This window comes from Xenopus laevis, chromosome 1L (assembly GCF_017654675.1).
Source record: "Xenopus laevis strain J_2021 chromosome 1L, Xenopus_laevis_v10.1, whole genome shotgun sequence".
NCBI lineage: Eukaryota > Metazoa > Chordata > Amphibia > Anura > Pipidae > Xenopus > Xenopus laevis.
This window is the reverse complement of record NC_054371.1, coordinates 38,093,083-38,114,674: the sequence shown is the minus strand read 5'-3', so window position 1 is coordinate 38,114,674 and position 21,592 is coordinate 38,093,083. Positions and strand designations below refer to the sequence as shown.

Here is a 21,592-nt window from a genome sequence, read left to right as displayed (position 1 = left end):
TCTCTATCATACTCTCATAGAGAATCTATAACAGAACTATCCTGTTCTAGCTAAACCTCGTTCATGGGGTTCTCTAGTCCCCGACTTAGTCACAAAAGGTACAGGTCCCTTTAGGGTGGTGGCTTTACTGGGCCTTGGTGTACCCAGGCTCAATGAGCACAACCAGTAGCTAAAGACACCAGCATCCAAAGAGGAAGATCCACCCCTTTTCCAGCACTATATTGAAGTGTGGTAGGAAGTGGTCATTACACCTCTTGGCCAATAACTGGTTATGCAAACATAACTAGATACATGGGCTGTTGCCCAGCAACTAGGGAAAGGGATGAAGGGCAGGGACTTAAAGCTATAGCAGCTTTTCCTTGATTTTACATTTTCCTGGATTTTGCACCATTTTTTCTGGAAAAATGTAAAAAATGGATTCTACTGTATAATTAATCCTTATTGGAAGCAAAACCAGCCTATTGAGTTTATTTAATGTTTACATGATTTTCTAGTAGAAATGGAGGTATGAAGATTCAAAATATGGAAACATCCGTTATCCGGAAAACCCCAGGTCCTGAGCATTCTGGATAACAGGTCCCATACCTGTACTACAAGGAGGTTACCATTAGGTGTTCTGCATTTCAAACACTTCTTGGTGTTCAGTATTTGATTGGTACAAAGATTAAAAAGATGCCACGATGTGTCCGTGTGTATTTACCAGATAGAACATGGAGGCCACCATTAGGCGGAGTATAAGAGGGAGTCCTCCATTAGTCAGACTTTATTTTACATTTTCAAAAAAGAAGCCACCATTTGGCAGTCTGTACTTCATGTCTACAAAAAAAGAAGCCACCATATGGCAATCTCTATATTACAAACACAAAAGGGATGCCACTATATGCCAGACCATAATGTATTAAAGGAGAACTAAAGCTGAACTTGAGAAGTACGGTAGGCTAGAAATGTTTTACACAACCACAGCCTTAGCAGGGAAGATCTGAGCCTCCAAAGATGCCCCAGTAGCTCCCCATCTTCTTTTCTGCTGATTCACTGCATATGCTCTGTGCTACTGTCACTTACTGAGCTAAGGGACCCACTCACAACATACAGCACACATAGAATAGAGATGTCACAATATAAGGCTGATTAGTAATTAATACAGATAATTATTACACGGCAGCACAGAAACCAGTGCAACTAGCATCAGAACTTAATAATCATCCTTGTAGCCTCAGCTTATATTACAGACCAACCTCATTTTCTGCTTGATAATTAGTGATGACCCCTAAGCTTAGCTTCTCAACAGCTGCTCAGAGCCCACTGAGCATGCGAGTTTCCAAGATGGTGACCCCCTGTGACAAGTTTGAAGTTCTGGATCATTGCTGCTATTGACAAGCTGAAACTGTAATTTTTAGGATTTAGTACTCCTTTAAAGGGAGGCCAATATTTGGCTGTACTTTGTGCACACTATCTTACAAGACAGAAGTAAGACACATTGAACATACTCAGCAAGCCAATTACACGTCAGCCTCCCCCACGCTGTTCTGTATGTATGATATGGCTGTACAAAGGACTCCTCTAACATGGAAACTCTTTGTACTGAGCAAACTGTGTACTGATTCTCTAATGCGCAGTTTCAAGCAGTGCGTAGCAAGACTTCACAGCGTTTGCGGCTATGAACCAGGATGTTTGGCTTTACACAGACATGAAATAAATGTATAGAAAAGCATTCTTTTCAGTAGTCCCTTCCAAAGCACACACAGCACCTGAGAAGAAGGAAGGAATGCTAAGGAAGTCCGTGTTTTCTTAACCACTGGTATGTGCATCGGAGCACTGAGCACCACAGAGACTTCTTTGATTCCTACAATTATTTTGTCATACAATCACTACTTCCTCTCGGCCTTTGTTTGTCAGGACGTAAAGGCAATCTAGTATTACTTTGTTTTCTACTGCTGAAAACGAAAAAACATCCCCACCGTATTCATATAGAGTTTATCACTATAAAATACCATTGCTATAAAGCTCAATTAGAAGAGATATTTTTACCCAAGGTGCTTTTGGGGATATTAAACTGGTCAGTGGGGCCAACACACAAAGCCCAGATGATGAGATTACCAGAGAAGCCCAACTGAGCCCAATATTGCTTCAGATATTTGACCCCAGAAAGCCAATCAGATTTTATATTATTTCAGTACTATACTGACTCAGTTAGGTCTGTATGTTGTCAATTTAGATACATCTTTAGAAGAGGCTCTCATAGTCCTAGGGCCCGCTAGTGGAAGAAGACCAAAGTGGGTGACCTGGTTGCTATCTAAATTCCATGCATTTCCTCACAGTACCAGTTCTTTAGTTTAACATGTTACCAATCAAGAGTTACACATTTTATACATATATCATTAGAGATGAAGATCAGATAGAAAGACAGACATGTTACAGGAGTCAGGAGTCAGGTCTCCTCCTGGTCTTTATAGGCCTTCTAAGGGTAGGGGCACACAGGCAGATTCGGGGGAAATTTAGTCGCCTGGCGACTAATCGCCTCTTCTTCGGGGGGGGGAGACAATCTCCCAGAACTGCCTTCTGCCTGCTATAATGAGAAAACGCCAGCATAATGGCACTCACAGCACTTCGATTTCTGAAGTCGTCCGAAGTTACCTCACAAGGAAACCAAAGTAGCGCGAGCGCATTGCCGCAGGCGATTTTTCATTTTAGCAGGCTGAAGGCAGGGGGAAGGCAGTTCAGGGAGACTGTCGTCCCAAAGAAGAGGCGATTCATCGCCAGGTGACTACATCTCCCCGAATCTCCCCTAAATGTGTATTTTTAGGACTAAAGCCCAGCATATGTGCAAATTGACCAGTGGCCCTTTAAACGAAGTAGATGAATAAATGTGACATGTGCCTGCACCTGGCCCAATGCAATGGTCATTGTGCAGACAAGAAAGTGGCTGATTCTCGGCCTAAGTTTAGCCGCAGACTGAAAATCTGCCAAGTCTGGCAATTTTTGGACCGCGTGTGGATTGTCCTGACATTTTTTGTACCATGGCCATTAGTTGTTTAGTCAATCGGACAGGTTAGAAGATTTCTGTCGGCTTACTGTAATATCTCTGCATGTATTGCCTATCTGATGATATCAATGGGTGACTGTCACTACTATTTGTCAGACATAACTTTCGTACGATTGCGGTCTGTCAATTAATGGCCAGAACATTGTGTGATTCGTTATTTTCCCTACTTTATTTAATCTGAATGCTTAGTTGTACTGTAGATTGTTACATTGAAACCACAGGTCTTTTGTTGTACAAATCATAAAATCGGCATGTTTATGGTTCCCTTGCACAATATAACCTATATGCCCACTGCAGATATTTACAGCAAAGAAATGTTCAGGAATAGTTAAAGAGGTTGCAGGTCGGAGAGAGCGTAAAACTCCTATGTTTGCCAGGAATGCCAGTATCTGTAGAGCATATCTAGCACCTATCCAGAACTCAAGCCCTTACATGGAGGAATGCATTTAACCAAAGAATGACTACACAGCATGCAAGATTATTAGAGCATCAGCTTTCAAGTTGACGGGTATCCAAATGATTTTTACAGACAGTAGCGTTACCCATCATTTTTCCATCTGAAACAATGAAGTTCTGCAAGGTATGGCTGATCGTTTCCAATGCTTTTCATAGCACGTCTTTCAAAGAGGGATAAATGTAATCTATTAGCAGTGAGTGTTTTCCTGGGAATCAGTTGCTACAGAACAAAGATAAATCCTTCCGATTAAGCAGTCAGTTTTTCCAAGTGCAATTTCCCCAAGCTATTCACAATCCCCAGAGCCATTCAGGATCAGTGTGGCATCCCCATAAGCTTTCCATGTGCAAATAGACATACCAGCTATAACAGGGGATCGTAAAAGAAAAACTCTACCAGAACTCTTTAAGCACCTTTTTATCCTTTGCTTTGTATTACTGGGGTTCTGGCATTCATCTTTATACAACAATATAGCATGTGTGCATTGTAGCAGGCATACCACTACCAGCTGTTCTTCTCAACCTATACTTTTAAGTATTGATATTGAATACATTATTAGGCCCATAGCAGCAGATTAGCTGGCCATAGACATAAAAGATAAAGTTGCACAAGACTTTGTTTTGTATGATTTTTGGTTGTCCCTACATTTTCCATACCATGACAATCTGTCGTTTAGTCGATCGTACAGGTTAGAAGATTTCTGTCAGCTAACAATATTATATGTGCATGTATTGCCTATCTGACTATTTCAATGGGTAACTGTAACTAGTATCTGTCAGACATAACATTCGTACGATTGCAGTCATGGCCAAAACATTGTCTGATTTGTTCTTTTACTACTGTACTTAATCTGAATGGTTAGTTGCAGGTTAGAAGATTGTGCTGTATGATCGTTCGTATGATATGAGGCTAGAATCTGCATGTCTATGGCCAGCTTTAGTATTAGTGGCCATCAGCACTGGGGTATTGATCAATTCAGGCCAGGGCATTATCTCTACGGACTTTGAGTTGCTTTCACCACAGATGCTCAGGCTTTGCCCACAGACATACTTCCTACCCCCTGACAAGTTCTTTATAAGAGAAACACAAGATGAATAATTGGTAGTAGCTTGTTCCAGCAGCCAAGCAATTGGTTAAAATAGGGACTCTATAATTGTTGTGGCCTAGTTAATGTCTAACCTCTTATTACATACTTTTGGCTCAATGACACAATTAAACTGTAGAAGAAAGGTTATTGTCCGCACACAGTAGTGACAGGCCAGAGTTAGTTCTCATATACCCATTCCCCACAGGGTGCTCTCTACAACAGAGCACAATTCTTCAAGGCTCTTAGGACCCCTAATTTACCTTGGTACTTAGATTCATGTATAATAAAAAGGAACCAATGATATGTTCCCCCTGATACTTCAATGATTCACTGGCTGACATGGACAGCCAGCGGTACCTAAACTCCTCACCAACTGCAGAGTAAAGGTGGCCATAGAAGTAGAATGCCAAAAGAGCAGATCTCTCCCCTATATTCCCACATTGAAGTGGGCGATATCGGGCTGAACCGATCGGGGGTCCTAGGGTCGGATCGCGAGACTGCATAAACGCACAGATTCGGCCGCGATCAGACGGAATTTTTTTAACCTGCCCCGATCGAGATCTGCCAGACTTTCAGCCAGATATTGATCAGGGAAGCCCATCGGAAGGCCCCACACATGGCCCAATAAGCTGCAGACTTGTCTGTTCGCAGTTTTTATCAGCCCGTGTATGGGGGCCTTAAGGGAGGAATATGTAACTAAATGTATGGATCAATAGGAATCAGAAGCTATTAGTCAGTAAGGGACACAGATCTCATGCTTTGTGAAAGTTTGGCATACAAGGTTGGGTGCAGACCCCTATCAAAGGGCTCCAGTTGGTCCAACTTTCTTTGTTTTACACCCATTAGATGCACGAATGAAAGCTAAATTCTATACATATAATTGCCTGCTGAAATACATAATTTAGTCACCTAGAAGGTCATTGAAGTCACCAATGTTATTGCCGGTCATGCTACATTGAAATGACGGATACTAATGATTATATTTTACAATAGGGGATAGATTATTCCTAAAAATGTGCCCGTTTCATGAGATTGTACAAAGCAGCAATTGTAACTGATCGCATTAACCACTGTTAAGGTGGTTAAGGTTTTTTGTGGCATTTGTGCATTAAATCTCATAAAAGTATTGAGAAGCAGCCAGAAAGATCAACTAGGTGAAGTAATGACATCAAAAAGGGCAACGTTTGCCCAAGTCTAGTAAACCAAAGTGATCTGTTAACCAGTAAACGCTATTTGTGGATTGGTTGCTATGGGTTACCATTACATCACACCCTATGGGTTGCAATATGCCCTCATTTTAAAAGATGAAGCAGTGCTCAGTGGTACAAAGAACTCCCCCTTGTTTAATCAGGGTGGACAGGCTTGTTCATATGAGCAGTCATCTGCCAGTCTGCCATAACACGAAAGGACAATTACATATAACAACAGGGAAATTATTTCAAATTTGCACCGGACAAACCATTTACTGGCAATATAAAAGACCAGACAACAATATACGTGCTGGTTTCAGCTAAAGCTCTGCAGAGAATACAGTTAACTGTACATTTAAACCAGCTGTAGAATGTAGCTCTTCCTGCCAAATATGAAGCAGGCTTTGTTTCCCTTTCATTGATGTTCTCACTAATCCCCTTTTTATAGTGTGCCAAAGAAACAAATTTGTAACGGTTTGGGTGACACCAAGTTGCATAAAATAATGTTACAGAATGTGCAGTAACAATATTTTTTGAATAAGAAACTGCCTTCATTAAAATCAGTCCCGCAGATTGTTTTTCTCAAAGAAATAAAACTATTTTCTAAACAAATGGTTTCCTGTGCGGCTACTTTCTTTTATAACTGATAAGGTTAGGCGGGGGGGGGGGGAAGCTTTAAAAGATACTCAGCACCATCACACATAAAAGCCATAAAGAAGCATGCATGGTTATATTCAAAAGAAAGAAAAAAGCAGCTAAACATATCTGGTATTTATCACAAACACATAAGACCCCCTTTCAAGTTATAAAGAAAAATAAGCAGACTCACTCGCATAGAAGAATTCCATTCTCCAGTCCAGTCCTGAAGTCTCTGTCGCCAAAGCTTTTGCCGGTGACTTGCTGCAAAAGACAAAGAAAAAAAGACAATTATAGTCCAAAATTTGGCCATATATAATATTTATTCTACACAAGCGTAGCCAATGGAGATACATTTCTACTTTTACTGGGCCCCTCGAGGTACCTAGGTTGCCTTGCTCTTCAGCTTTAGAATTGAAGGGCTATGGAACACTAGGAGGTTTGTTGATGATCAGAATGCACTCTCTGTGGTCACATGGACAGCACTGTAACCAGGATTTTTGCACTAAATGGTACAAATTGTTGTTGTTTTCAGATTATAATTGTAATCCTAAATCAGCAGGGCAGTGCCGGGCCAACGCGGGCAGGCGCCCTAGGCAGTCTGGCCCGGCAAAGCGCCCAATATGCTAGTGCGCATGCGCGAAAAGACACAAGTGCGCACTTTCATTTTTCGCGCATGCGCACTAGTATTTTTCGCTCACGTCGGCCACAGCAGGGATCGGACTAGGGGATAGCAGAGGCAGAGAAGGTGCACGCCTGGCGCATCTCCAGCATTGCACATTAGGCACGTGCCTACTCTGCCTACCCCTAGTTTCGGCCCTGCAGCAGGGGGTCTCTTCTTGTTGACTACCATCAAAAGGTGCTCTATATATTCTAGAGCAGTGATCACCAACCAGTGGCTCGCGAGCAACATGTTGCTCACCAAACCCTTTGATGTTGCTCCTGGTGTCCTCAAAGCAGGTGCTAATTTTTGAATTCCTGGTTTTGAGGCAAGTTTTGGTTGCATATAAAACCAGGAGCATTGCCAGGGGCTTACCAAAAAGCCAATCACATACAGTAACTTGCTTTGCACCACCCACTACCATTTTTTCTTGCTTGTGTTGCTTCCAAACTCTTTTTACATCTAAAAGGAACACCAAAAAATGAGTGTTTTAAAGTGACAAAAACATAATGTACTCTTGTGCTGCATTGGTAAAACTGGTGTGTTTGCTTCAGAAACTCTGTTACAGTTTATATAAAAAAAGACTACTGTGTAGCCATGGGGGCAGCCATTAAAAGCTTGAAAAGGAGAAAAGGCACAGGATACACACAGATAAGCTCTGTAGTATACAATGGGATTCTTCAGAACTTATCTTATTTTTTTAGAAATGCCATGGGGTACCCAGTGTAGCATCTTTGGCACAGGTGGGCACTGATTCATCCAAAATAGTTTTTGCCAAGGTAACAATCAATATTAACTCCAGCTATGGCAGCACTTCAAGTGCCAGCACCCTCCCATCAACACTCCATACTCATGCAAAATAACTGTACATTCAATCAAAATGGCCTTCTAAAAGATTTTATACTGAAACCAGAGGTGTATAACAATCCCCCTGCCACTTTCCCAGGCCTGGAGCAATTAATAGCTGATCTTTTCATTTCTATCTATCTAGTTTTGTATCAAAGCTCTGAGCAACTGTTGCATATTGTTTGGATTATAGACCCTTTAGATAAGAAAAAGGATCCAATTATAATTATAATACCAAATATAATAAACAGGGCCAGAATCTGGATAAACTGCATATTTGCGTGAGAGTGGAAAACATTAGAGGGGTGACACAGTCCCCTACAACAGATCCATAATAATAAAGGCAGCTCTGATGCAATAAAGCCATCATTACCTGATATTAGCATGGTTACCATACAGCTTCATGGCAGCCACCATACTGCCTCTGTGCAAGTGCTCACATGTGCCATCTACTAAGATAATCGAATCAACCTTTAGTTGCTTTTCGTGACCAAATGCAATCAAACAATAATTCAGTTAGCAGAGGACAGACTTCCTCTAGCTATCTATGTTATGCCCTATAGCAGAAGGGCAGGGACAACGTAATCAAAAAAAGGCCATGTCCTGGTTTTCTTCTTACCTCACGAATTGTTCCTTCAGTGTCTCCTACACTGTAGTATCATCTTCTCCCCTACCTCTTTCTGTTGTGGTTCCTAAATGCTCTGTTCTGGGCCCCTTATTATGTTCTCTCTCTATACTTCCTCCCTAGCCAAACTAATCATCTCGTATGGTTTCCAATACCATCTCTATGCTGACGATACTCCGATCTATCTCTCCTCTCCTGATCTCAACCTAGAGCTCTTAACTGAGGTCTCCTCCTGCCTGTCGCAATCTCTACTTGGATGTCGCTACCTTAAATGAAACCTTTCTAAAACTAAAATGGTTCTTTTTTCCCCCTAACTAACACCCCTTACATCCCAAAGGTATCTATCACAGTTAAGAATTCCACTATCACCCCGTCTCCCCAGGCCCAGTGCTTTGGGGTTATCCTACACCTACAGTCTGCCCTGTCCTTCACTCCTCATATCCAGTCACTTATTATATCATGTCACTTTCACCTAAGGAACATATCCAAAATACGATCAATGATCACCAAAATTCTTATTCACTCTTCCGTCATATATCACGTCTAGACTAATGTAACTCTCTATTAATTGGCCTTCCCCTCCAAAGACTGTCAACTCTACAGTCCATAATGAACACTGCCGCCAGGCTTATACAACACAGCAACTTCTCCTCCTCTGCCATGCCACTCTGCCAATGCCTGCACTGGCTTCAGCTACCTTTCAGAATAAAATTCAAACAAATGACCATGACATTCAAAGCACTTCATAACTCTGCCCCACCTTATATCTCTGAACTCCTTTCTAGATTCTCACCCAACTGCTTACTATGCTCATCTACTAACCTGCTCCTCAACTCTTCTCTCATTACCTCCTCACACACTCGCATTTAAGACTTTGTAAGGGCTGCGCCCCTCCTCTGGAATTCTCTCCCACGGTCTGTCCGATTTTCTCCAAACCTTTGAGCATTCAAAAGATTCCTTAAAACACACTTATTTATAGAAGCCTACCCTCACTATGTTTAGCCACCAAATGCAATACCATATACTACACCTCTCATGAAAAAGAGCAACTTGAATCAGGCATCGTTGCAGCAGAACAAACAACATCAAATGAAATAATGTGTGTATATTGCAACAAATGTTTCAAAACAAGCACCGATACAATATAGATTCCTCTCAGTGCGAGGATGGTTTGTCTCACAGCCAATGCCAAAGAGACAACTTCCATCCTATTGTTCCTACACCTGGCATAACTATCAAAACAGCTTCATCTATTATTTATAAGATAATGAGCCAACTGCTGGAAAAAAGCCAAAAAAACAGGAATTATTTAAATGGAAGTGTAGGAAATAGTGTTTAATACAGCGCTTTATCACAAGGTCTACAAACCAGCAGACATGCTATGGAGAAAAATTAAACTTCAGGTATCGCTTCTATTGTCTGGACCAGAAAGCTCCAAAATACTGCACATTACTACAACACAAAATGTTTTATGGAGGTATCAGAGACTGGATAAAGCTTATATAAATATTACAGCAATAACAAAACACGTTCGTAAAGCCCAGTCAGTCTTTGCCTACATATTATAGGCTGTGGGAACAGTTAACTTTAATTGTTCCCAAGAATTCTAAACACAAGATTATTCAACAAGAAAGGTTTATCACAACCAAAACCTAGTGTAGTTCCTGGGAAAGCCATGTACACATGCTGTGATCTGCCCACCTGGCTGAACAGGCAGCTCACCTGTCATACTAACAACAAGCCTGGCCTGGAATATGAATAGGAGAAGCCTGAAAAAGGATGATGAGTAATAAAAAGTAGCAATAACAATACATGTGTAGCCTTAGGGCAGGGGCACACGGGCAGATTCGGGAGATTTAGTTGCCTGGCGACTAATGGCCTCTTCTTGGGGGCAACAATCTCCCCAAACTGCCTTCCGCCAGCTATAATGTAAGCGCCAGCGTAATGGCACTTGAGGCACTTCAATTTTCGAAGTCGCCCGAAGTTGCCTCACAAGGAAACTTCAGGCAACTTCAGAAATCAAAGCGCCGCGAGTGCATTGCTGCAGGCGATTTTTAATTTTAGCAGGCAGAGGGAAGGCAGTTCGGGGAGATGGTCGCCCCAAAGAAGAGGTGATTAGCCACCAGGCGACTAAATCTCCCCGATTCTGCCCCTGCCCTTAGAGATCATTAATGTTTAGATGGTGTCAGTGACCCCCCATTTGAAAGCTGGAACGAGTCAGAAGAAGAAAGCAAATAATTTAAAAACTATAAAAAGAAAAAATGAAGGCCAAAATTTCGGATGATAATACATTTACAAATTACATGCAGTTGTGAAGTTACTTGCTATTTCTATTAACTTCAACAGGAAAAATGGCTCTATTATTGCAGAGTTTATATAACACTTTTCATGCTGACAATGAACTTGTGGAAAGACTCCAGCCGTGGTTTTCTGGGTGTTGTCAAACCTCAAGTCTTGCAGGAAACAGTAAAGTATTAAACGTGGCTGATTTGTTGCCCTGTGGTACAGAAACGCCACGGCGTGCAGCTATTACTTGCTAAGCACAATGGATTACACTGCCATTTTCATAAACTCCTGACCTGCTTGGGAAATATTCAGCTCTTGGCTTTGCTATAAAGCCGTTTCATCTCAGAAAAGCATTCCTCTCACTAACAACCATTTGCACAGAACCTAAAACTCAGGGATAAATGGACAAGGGTTGGACTACAAGGGGACCACCACTGAAGCAAGGGAGTGCACAGAGAGAAGAAATATGGTGCAAGTGAGGAAAAAGCAGATTCTCTGGCTAAAGATAAGAGCTGTGCAATGACAGATATCCAAACCAAACTATTTTAACAAGATATCATGTTTTACATGGTTTGAACAAAAAAGCAACAATGTCTACACTTCTACCGTCCATGGGGTTGGAACTGCTATATTATTTAGAAGTATTTTTTGCCTTGATTTCAGCATCTCTTAAAACAACGACATCTTAAAGGAGAAGGAAAGCTACCGAGGTAGTTTTTTACCAATAGATTAGCCACAATAGTGCAAACTATAAGACTATTTATTCTGTAGAATGCTTTACCATACCTGAGTAAACAGCTCTAGAAGCTCTCTCCGTTTGTTTAGGATAGGAGCTGCCATATTAGTTTGGTGACACTCTCCCTGCTCACTCATAGCTCTGGGATCAGATTATAGCAGTGAGGGGACTAGGGAGTGGGAGAGGAGCAAACTGAGCATGCTCAAGCCCTGGAGGTTTATGCTGAAAACAGGAAGTCTGATACAGAAGCCCATGTGTACACAATAGAAGGAAAGAAATGTGGTGTTTCTTTTGACAGAGAACTCAGAGCAGCATTACTTTGAGGGCTTACTGGTGTATTTATATAGACCTTTCCGATAAAGCTTACTTAATTTTAGCCTCTTCTTCTAAGTCTAAAAACACTTATTACTCGTCTTTCTATTCAGGCCTCTATTCATATTCAGGTCTCTTATTCAAATCAGTGCATGGTTGCTAGGGTAATTTGTTCCCTAGCAACCGTATTGCAGAAACTGTAAACTGGAGAGCTGCTGAATAAAAATCGAAATAACTCAAAAACCGCAAATAATAAAAAATGAAAACCAATTGCAAATTGTCTCAGAATATCACTCTCTGTATCACACAGTTAACTCCATGGTGAACAACCCCTTTAAGTACAGATTGCTGAATACACAAATGGGGGGTTTAAAGGAATTGTTCAGTGTAAAAATAAAAACTATGTAAATAGATAGGCTGTGCAAAATAAAAAATGTTTCTAATACAGTTAGTTAGCCAAAAACGTAATGTATAAAGGCTGGAGTGATTTGATGTATATTATGTCAGTCAGAGCACTACTTCCTGCTTTTCAGCTCTCTTGGTATACACTGACTGGTTACCCAGGTTACCAGACAGTAACCAATCAGACTCTTGAGGGGGGGCCACATGGGTCATATCTGTTGCTTTTGAATCTGAGCTGAATGCTGAGGGTCAATTACAAACTCACTGAACAGAAATGTACCATGTGGCCCCCCTTCAAGTCGCTGACTAGCTCAGAGTTATAGAGCTGAAAAGCAGGAAGTTGGATTCTGGCTGTTTTATTAGACATCTGTTCACTCCAGCCTTTATATATTAAATTTTTGGCTAACTAACTATATTAGAAACATTTTTTATTTTGCACAGCCTATCCATTTACCCAGTTTTTATTTTCACACTGAACTATTCCTTTAAGGTATAAAGTGTAGAGAACACAGTATTTTGCATTGTGCACCATGTTGTAAACAAGCCCTTTATGCTAAATAAAACAATACAGAAACTGGTCAATTCTGCCGTATGTGTCTATGCAGTGAGTTTTTGCCCAGGGTGTTGGTGTCAAATCAGGCAAAGATTTGATCTGATTATGTGGCCCCGAGTCAATGACCATATCATACTGTGAGAGCACATGGGAGACCTGTTGGGAGAGGACAGATTCCAACAGGATTTTCAATTCTGCTGGACAGGCATCTGCCCAATTTTCTGCCAATTTTCATTTGACAGGTGATCTGGAGGGCCTCATACATTGGCCAATATAATCTGGCAGATTTTATCATGTAAGGGCATAGTTACAAACAATCTGTATTCTGTATGCAAGAGTAGCCGAGAGGCAGTATAGAAAGGCAACTGAAATCCACCTCAAGTCTAGATTATGTCTGAAACACACAACAAGTAAATTCTACTTTGTGCCTGCATTTAACTGGCGAGCATGGTACGGATCCAGAAAACACACACACTATGGCATGGCTTGTTCCACAGTTGACAGCCCCGAAGTTGAACTACATTTCCCAGCAACCCCTGAAAGTGAGAAGTGATTATGAATGCACCTAGCTAAATGAATGCCTATAAGCAATTAGATCTTAAAAGCGATATAAATAGCTCAACAGTCATCACCTTGCAGTGCTGGAATCACATCAAATAACATTGTGTAAGATTAATTCAGAATGACTTAAATGATCTTTATCTGCATTCAGATTGTAGGTTGCACCTGCTCACCTGTCATCCAGCAAAGTATTTATACATGTTTGGCTACCATTAGTAACCTCCTATAGCCCTGGGGACTCCCATGGCTGGCATTCATTCAGGGACTGCGATTTCATATGCTCACAGCAAAATGTGTTTGATTTCACTTGCTTTAACTGCCTGGCATTAGCCAGGATATATTTGATCTGGGATTAACATGAGGAACCATCAGCCTGAACAGGAACATTATCCCACCCAAACATCAGTGCGTTCACATGTAACAAGCACTCTGAGAACATTCCATCAGCAAAATTCAGCAAACATAATGCAGTGCTATTCATCTTCCCCTCAGGCACCCTCATGAAACTCTGCACCATGTAACACTGTTGGGAGTCACAGCAGGTTGGCCCAGGGCAATGTTGGGGCCCCCCAATTTCCAAACAAAACAAAATACAGCTGTTTTTCCCCTGACTATGCCATCAAATAGAGCTGAAGGCATGCAAGTTGCAGATTGTTAATGTTCATATCAATTTCTGATCTGCTCTTTTAGAGCTATTGTACCATAGTTAGCTATCTCTGCAAGTTATGTCCTACTGGCGACAAAGGTAACTTCACATGCAGACCTCAGCAGATAACTGCGTCTTCCCAATACCCCGGAGTAGAGTCCTGTAGCGGGATACCTGCAAAATCCTGCGGTACCCTGCGGGTTGCAGAAAGAGGTTTTGGGAGCGGGTATAGATGTGGTTGGGCGGTTCTCCGTTGTGGGTCGCGTAGCGAGTTTTACTCTTTTTTTTCTCATTACACCCACTTCTAACGATGTCACTTCCGGTTTACAATGACAGCACTTCCTGTTTCTTGATGGTCAGCGGATCGCGGATCAGGTACTTATAGGTCAGTTAGTGGGTCCAAGCGTGTAAGTATGCGGGTTGAGGGCCGGATTTTGGTTTAACTAATTGGTTCCACGCAGGACTCTACCCGTTTTAATCACCACTTAAATAATGTGGCTCACTAGGGTTTTTTTTTTTATTGAGATTTTACATTTTTTTCCCTATAATTAACAAATATGAAAATAAAAACAAACAGAGTAAAGAAATATTAGTTCAAGTGTTCAGGAATTACACATTGGCATTTGTAGTAACATTGGCTTCGTCCGGTTATTTTGCAATATCCCTATGGAATAACATCCATATACAGTTTACATATAAAAAGAAAACGACAACCAATTGGGCACATCGTGATCGTTTCCAAAGGTGGCAGTTTGAGCAACTCTTCTGCTTTGCCCCTTCTCAGAGTTATACATGCCATTGTTATATATAGTTAGAGTTCTGAAATTGGCTTCAGTGGCTTTTCTCCCGATCATTCCCCTCAGGCATGGTGAGTTACTATATACCTTACGTCTCTTACATTTTGGCCTAATTGATCCCTATACATTAAGCAGTATCACATTTGATCTAAATGTTGAATTCACGTTATATTCCTGTGTCTCTAGGCTATGTCATTTGCAGCCATCCCGCCACCTGGGTTATGTCCCAGTTGTTTCAGACTTTATTGAAAATATATACAGTGGTGTGAAAAACTATTTGCCCCCTTCCTGATTTCTTATTCTTTTGCATGTTTGTCACACTTAAACGTTTCTGCTCATCAAAAACCGTTAACTATTAGTCAAAGATAACATAATTGAACACAAAATGCAGTTTTTAAATGAAGGTTTACGTTAAGGGAGAAAAAAAACTCCAAATCTACATGGGCCTGTGTGAAAAAGTGATTGCCCCCCTTGTTAAAAAATAACTTAACTGTGGTTTATCACACCTGAGTTCAATTTCAAAGGTTATAAAGCCATTTCTAAAGCTTTGGGACTCCAGCGAACCACAGTGAGAGCCATTATCCACAAATGGCAAAAACATGGAACAGTGGTGAACCTTCCCAGGAGTGGCCGGCCGACCAAAATTACCCCAAGAGCGCAGAGACAACTCATCCGAGAGGCCACAAAAGACCCCAGGACAACATCTAAAGAACTGCAGGCCTCACTTGCCTCAATTAAGGTCAGTGTTCACGACTCCACCATAAGAAAGAGACTGGGCAAAAACGGCCTGCATGGCAGATTTCCAAGGCGCAAACCACTTTTAAGCAAAAAGAACATTAAGGCTCGTCTCAATTTTGCTAAAAAACATCTCAATGATTGCCAAGACTTTTGGGAAAATACCTTGTGGACCGACGAGACAAAAGTTGAACTTTTTGGAAGGTGCGCGTCCCGTTACATCTGGTGTAAAAGTAACACAGCATTTCAGAAAAAGAACATCATACCAACAGTAAAATATGGTGGTGGTAGTGTGATGGTCTGGGGTTGTTTTGCTGCTTCAGGACCTGGAAGACTTGCTGTGATAGATGGAACCATGAATTCTACTTTCTACCAAAAAATCCTGAAGGAGAATGTCCGGCCATCTGTTCGTCAACTCAAGCTGAAGCGATCTTGGGTGCTGCAGCAGGACAATGACCCAAAACACACCAGCAAATCCACCTCTGAATGGCTGAAGAAAAACAAAATGAAGACTTTGGAGTGGCCTAGTCAAAGTCCTGACCTGAATCCTATTGAGATGTTGTGGCATGACCTTAAAAAGGCGGTTCATGCTAGAAAACCCTCAAATAAAGCTGAATTACAACAATTCTGCAAAGATGAGTGGGCCAAAATTCCTCCAGAGCGCTGTAAAAGACTCGTTGCAAGTTATCGCAAACGCTTGATTGTAGTTATTGCTGCTAAGGGTGGCCCAACCAGTTATTAGGTTCAGGGGGCAATTACTTTTTCACACAGGTTTGGATTTCTTTTCTCCCTAAATAATAAAAACCCTCATTTAAAAACTGCATTTTGTGTTTACTTGTGTTATCTTTGACTAATAGTTAAGTGTTTACTTGTGTTATCTTTGACTAATAGTTAAATGTGTTTGATGATCAGAAACATTTTGTGTGACAAACATGCAAAAGAATAAGAAATTAGGAAGGAGGCAAATAGTTTTTCACACCACTGTATGCTCTCATTTTAGAGTGCTGTCAAGTGCTCCATTCTCCTTATACAACGGACTATCTCCAAAAAATCTTTTCCATTTCGCAGCTATAGCACATCTGGCCGCAGTGAGGATCGAGTTGGCTAATTTTTGGGTTGGGTTTTTTAACTTGGGGTCACTAGGTTTCTTTATAAAGACAATTTCATGGCCAATGAGAGCTTATATTCTGCCCATTCATTAGAACAATGCATTCAGATTTAGCTTTCATGGCCTTTGGGTATGTTCCATTCTTAGGTTGATGTACCCAATAGGCTGTAGAAGAGGTGATTTCATGGCCAAGGAGAGTTTGCATTCTTCCCATTCATTAGAACAATATATTCAGATGTGTAGCCTTTTACTATGCAAAGCCTTTGGGTACACTCGTTTCTTAGGTTTATGTACCCCATAGGCTGTAGATTGCAGGCCTGAAATTCGAGCACAAGAAAAAGTTGTTTGTGACTGATCTTATTTCTTGTAGAAATAAACAATGGGGATATGTATATCCGTGTACCACACTAGCCTCCTTCTCATGAGTATTTGTTTATGTGACTTTTCAGCCAGGTAGCTCAGAAGATACAATTACAGCCAAATCACTGATCGGATTAAACTCAAAAAGATGTGATGGATTTGCAAAGGGATTAGGTAGAGACCAATCCCCTCTAAGTGTACAGATTAAGAAAGGAAAAGCAGAGCCGAAATATCTTTTTTTAGCATCACACTAAATTTGACAACATTAAAGGGGAACTCCGGCTTCCAAACCAAAATTTGATAAAGATGCCCACATAACACAGAAACCCCTAATATATCTATCACAGTTACCCGTGTCTTCCAAAAGTATGAATAAAGTGCTACGCAATATGTTGGCGCTATATAAATACATGTTAATAATAAATGCCATTTTCTATGCTAAAATGCAGCTGCTTAACAGTTCTTTTTCTGCATCATTTGAAATTCTGGCAGGGAAGGAGGGACAAAACACTGATGTTACAAATTGTAACAACTTCTCCACAGTTTACAGACAGCATGCAGCAACTACATAACCCACAATGCATTGCACTGTAATGTTCTGTTCCTTATTGAAATCATGTGTGCAGGGAATTGTGGGGGTTGGAGGATGCAGGCTAAGGACAGATGGCTTTTCATACAAAGTAACAGTAGTCAGCCAGCTCAGCAAAGTAGTCAGACAGATCAGCAGAAGAGCAGGGGGCTAGGATTAGGGAACTCAGAAACCATTAAAAATCATGAAAAGTCTGCATATTTTTTAATTGATGTATTTTGCAAAGTTTGCTTGAAATTATGTTTACTTTTCAAAAAGCTTTAGTTATGTTTTTGTGGAGTTCCCCTTTAAGGGGCAGATCGATTTGTGTTTTCCATGACAATTTGTGTAGGAGTTTAGCAAAATGTAGAGGTCAATGGCAGAGGTCCCTTGAACCATTTGAAGATGTTAATACCTGCATGATGTTTGAGGCTTTTTATGGTGGGTTTCGCTCGAAAACTTCCATCAATTTCAGTGATTCACGCTTTTTTTCGTGAAATTGTATTCAATTCAAGTGTTCGGGTGGTTAACCCCGAACTTTCTGATTCAGTTTTTTTCTAACATATGAAACCATTCGAATTGTGAGTTCATTCGAGGTATAAGAAAAACTCTACAATTTGACCTTTGATAAAAACACTCCTAACAGTTTTTAGTTAACTGGGTGAAAATAGGGAATATTGCAACAGGGCCGGGCAAGTAATACAGGCACCATAAAAGGCAGAAAAGGATAAGAGTAGGTGCTACAAAGAGATAGAAATGGTAATTCAGTAAATAGCCATAACAGGTGGAGGAAGAATGAGATAAAAGGAAGAAATGAGTGTACAATCAAGGTAAACAGAAGATAGGTTAAAGGGGTTGTTCACCTTCCAAAAACATTTTCCAGCTGAGTTGTTTTCAGATTATTCACCATAAATAAAGACTTTTTTCAATTGTTTTCCATCTTTGATTTTTTAAGGTTTTCCCAAAATTGAAGTTTAAAGTTTCGGTCTCCTGTGTTCGAGTTTGGGCGCTCAGTGATCCAGGAACATCTGAACTGTTACAATTTGCTACATTTATACATGTAGTCGATACATATTTTACAGTATCTCTGGAGTATTTGCAACTATTGTATCAATTCTAACAGCTGCCTGTAATGAAACACAGGGATTCTGCTCAGCAGGGACAAAGATAACAAATGTATCAACTAAATGTATTAATTTAGAACAGTTAAAGGAGAACTAAACCCTAAAGTTAAAAAAAACTCCTACCACCATACCCTACATAGACCCCCCTCCCTCCTCCTCCCAACCTAAGTGTTACCCTGGGCAAATGCCCCTAACGTTTTATTTACCCATCGGTGCAGATTCAGGCATTGGAGTTCACGGGACCCATCTTCTTTTTGGACATTTTTGGAATGAGAATGGCGTGTCAGCGCATGCACAGTTTTCTGTTTCGCGACAACTGCGCATTCGCCAAAACTCACGAAAATTGCTGAAGCTCCGGTCTCATTCCAAAGATTACCAAAGCGGCTGAAGACGGCGCCCGTTTACTCCGATGACTGAATCTGGGTAAGCAAAACGTTAGGGTGAACACTTAGGCTGGGGGAGGAGGATCTATGTAGGATAGGGGGGTAGGGTTTTTTAACGTTAGATTTGAATTCTCCTTTAAAGAGTCTGCAACCACCCCCCCCCACCCCCGGAGCTGGTTTAGAAGGTGAAAAATTACACTTTAATATTAGAAAAACAGTCAGATAGAAAATAGAAAGTTATTGGAAAAAGTCTTTATTTCTGGTGAACAGTCTGAAACCAACTGAACTTTAAAAAAGTGTTGGAAGATGAACAACCCCTTTAAAGTGAAAAAAGTTGGAAGGGGAGTGAGGATACATTAGGCATAAAAAGTCAGGAAAATAGCATAAGTAGGGGAAGAAGGTATGCTAGCCTTAACACAAAGGAACAAAAGCACAGGGACAGACTACATTACTAAAAGAAAGTAGAAGGGAGCTTTATGGGTAGGAAGCGCGGAAGAGAATCAGAAGCAAAAAAAGAGGAGAGATAAGGGGGCCCTAGACTGAGATGGGTAAAGGAGCACAAGGCATACCCGTCATTACATCCCCCAAATATAATATGCACGTGACCAAAACGGAACAAGTATTCAAACTCATTATCATTATTCTGATATACAATAAATGTACACAATGCAGAACCCTTTCAATTGTACAATAAACCTGTCAATATGGTTCTGGTCTGTTTAACAGCAGCAGTTAGAAGTATTTAGCTGTTAAGGAGGGGATTCCATGGAATTACATTTAAGTAGTAGGCACTACAGAGAGGGGGAAGGACTGAGAGGAGCTGAATCAGAGCCAAGACAGGCTAACCAATGCCAAAGGATTTTAGAGCAAAGGTAAGTATGTACATGAAGGAAAAATAAATACATATCCCAGAGTTTACCACTTTAATTTGAGTGAAGCTATTCCAGAAGAGCACAAAGCAAGAGAAGAAATATACCTATGATAATAATTCTTCTACGGCAGAACTAGGGAATCATTTAGGAATTGTTATACCTCTGATTTGGGGTTACTCACAAATTGGCATAACACAAAATAGCAGGTGGCTACCAATACAGTTATGGGAACTTTTATCCAGAATGCTCAGAAACTTGGAGCTTTCTGGATAGCGGGTTTCTGGATTCCATACCTGTATAGAGGTATAAGATTTGCAGAAAAACTTCAAAAGAGGCTGGCACATGCCTGGACCAACGAAGTAGTAAAACCGGAGTCAAGTTGTAAAAGTGTTAAAAAAGCTTACATTTTATTTTCCATAATTTAGAAAACAGGCCTATTTTCTTAATTATGGAAAATAAAATGTAAGCTTTTTTAACTCTTTCACAACTTGACTCTGGTTTTACTACTTCGTGGCTCCAGGCATGTGCCAGCCTCTTTTGAAGTTTTTCTGGTGTGTAACTCCTCTTGCTGAAGGTCTGGGGCATGTGCACCCGGGCCCAACAGTTACAGCGGTAAGCTCATATAAAATGGTTTCAAACGCAGTAGATACTGGTTTAACAATTTGTTCATTTTGTATAAGATTTGCAGGTTTACAATGGGCAAAGGGAAAAAAGGAATGGAGCCGTTTGCTACATTGGGAGCATTGCTCCACCAGAATTTGCTTTTCTATGAAACTGACAAAGAACAGCATTAATTAATGCTCAAAGCTGAAGGAAAACACTAAAGCTGTAAAAAATATTGCACTAATTGCTCTATAGGCATTATAGTAGAGTTATACTTATTTCTCCCAGGTAGGTATCTCCCAAACATAATCTGTTTTATTTACATTATCCAAAATCCTTATGCATCTCATTGAAAATCAGTGTGCGCAGCCATCAGACAAGTTCTGGCACCCAGCACAACAGTCTTTTGAGATCAGTGAGAAAATTCCCAAAGAATGCATGCTACATAATTGAATTGATTACGTGTGAAATTCCACAGCCTTAACTCTTTGCATGGGATTCTATGGGCCTGATTCTTACTCCCTACCACTGGGTGCCTTCCCTGTACAGATACAGAATAAAATCCTCTCTGCACCGGCCCTGACTGACTGTCACATCAGCCCAGCTTTTGCATATATAGTTTGCTTGTCTTCAGCAGTTTCATTGACCAAGATATCCCAAAAAACAACAATCTTTATAATGTCTTGCCCTTCTAGTCTCAGCTCACCCAGCCAAACCCCCATTTGCACTATTCACAACCATTTTTAGTGGGTCACAAGTATTTTTACAATTTATGAAATATGACAGACATAATATCAAAGGCTATTGTGATACTAAGCTCTATAGTTAGTAAAGGTATGAGTATATACAATTTAATTAAAAGTAGGGAGGGGTGTGTGTATGTTTGCTGGGTTTTCATTTGGAGGGGTTGAACTTGATGGACTTTGTCTTTTTTCAACTCAATTTAACTATGTAACTATGAATCATGAAACAACAACAATATTATGCAATGTTATGCCCCAGAA

The 21,592-nt window shown here is 40.7% G+C and overlaps 1 protein-coding gene across 5 annotated transcripts in view; it reads right to left on the bottom strand.

Moving 5' to 3' along the window:
- The window catches only part of limch1.L (LIM and calponin homology domains 1 L homeolog), a 162,927-nt gene that overhangs the window by 100,240 nt on the left and 41,095 nt on the right, over positions 1 to 21,592 (bottom strand). For all 5 annotated transcript variants that reach the window (XM_018250355.2, XM_018250366.2, XM_018250359.2 and 2 more), the window contains 1 exon segment: positions 6,604 to 6,674. In XM_018250355.2, the coding sequence (XP_018105844.1) occupies positions 6,604 to 6,674 (71 nt within the window).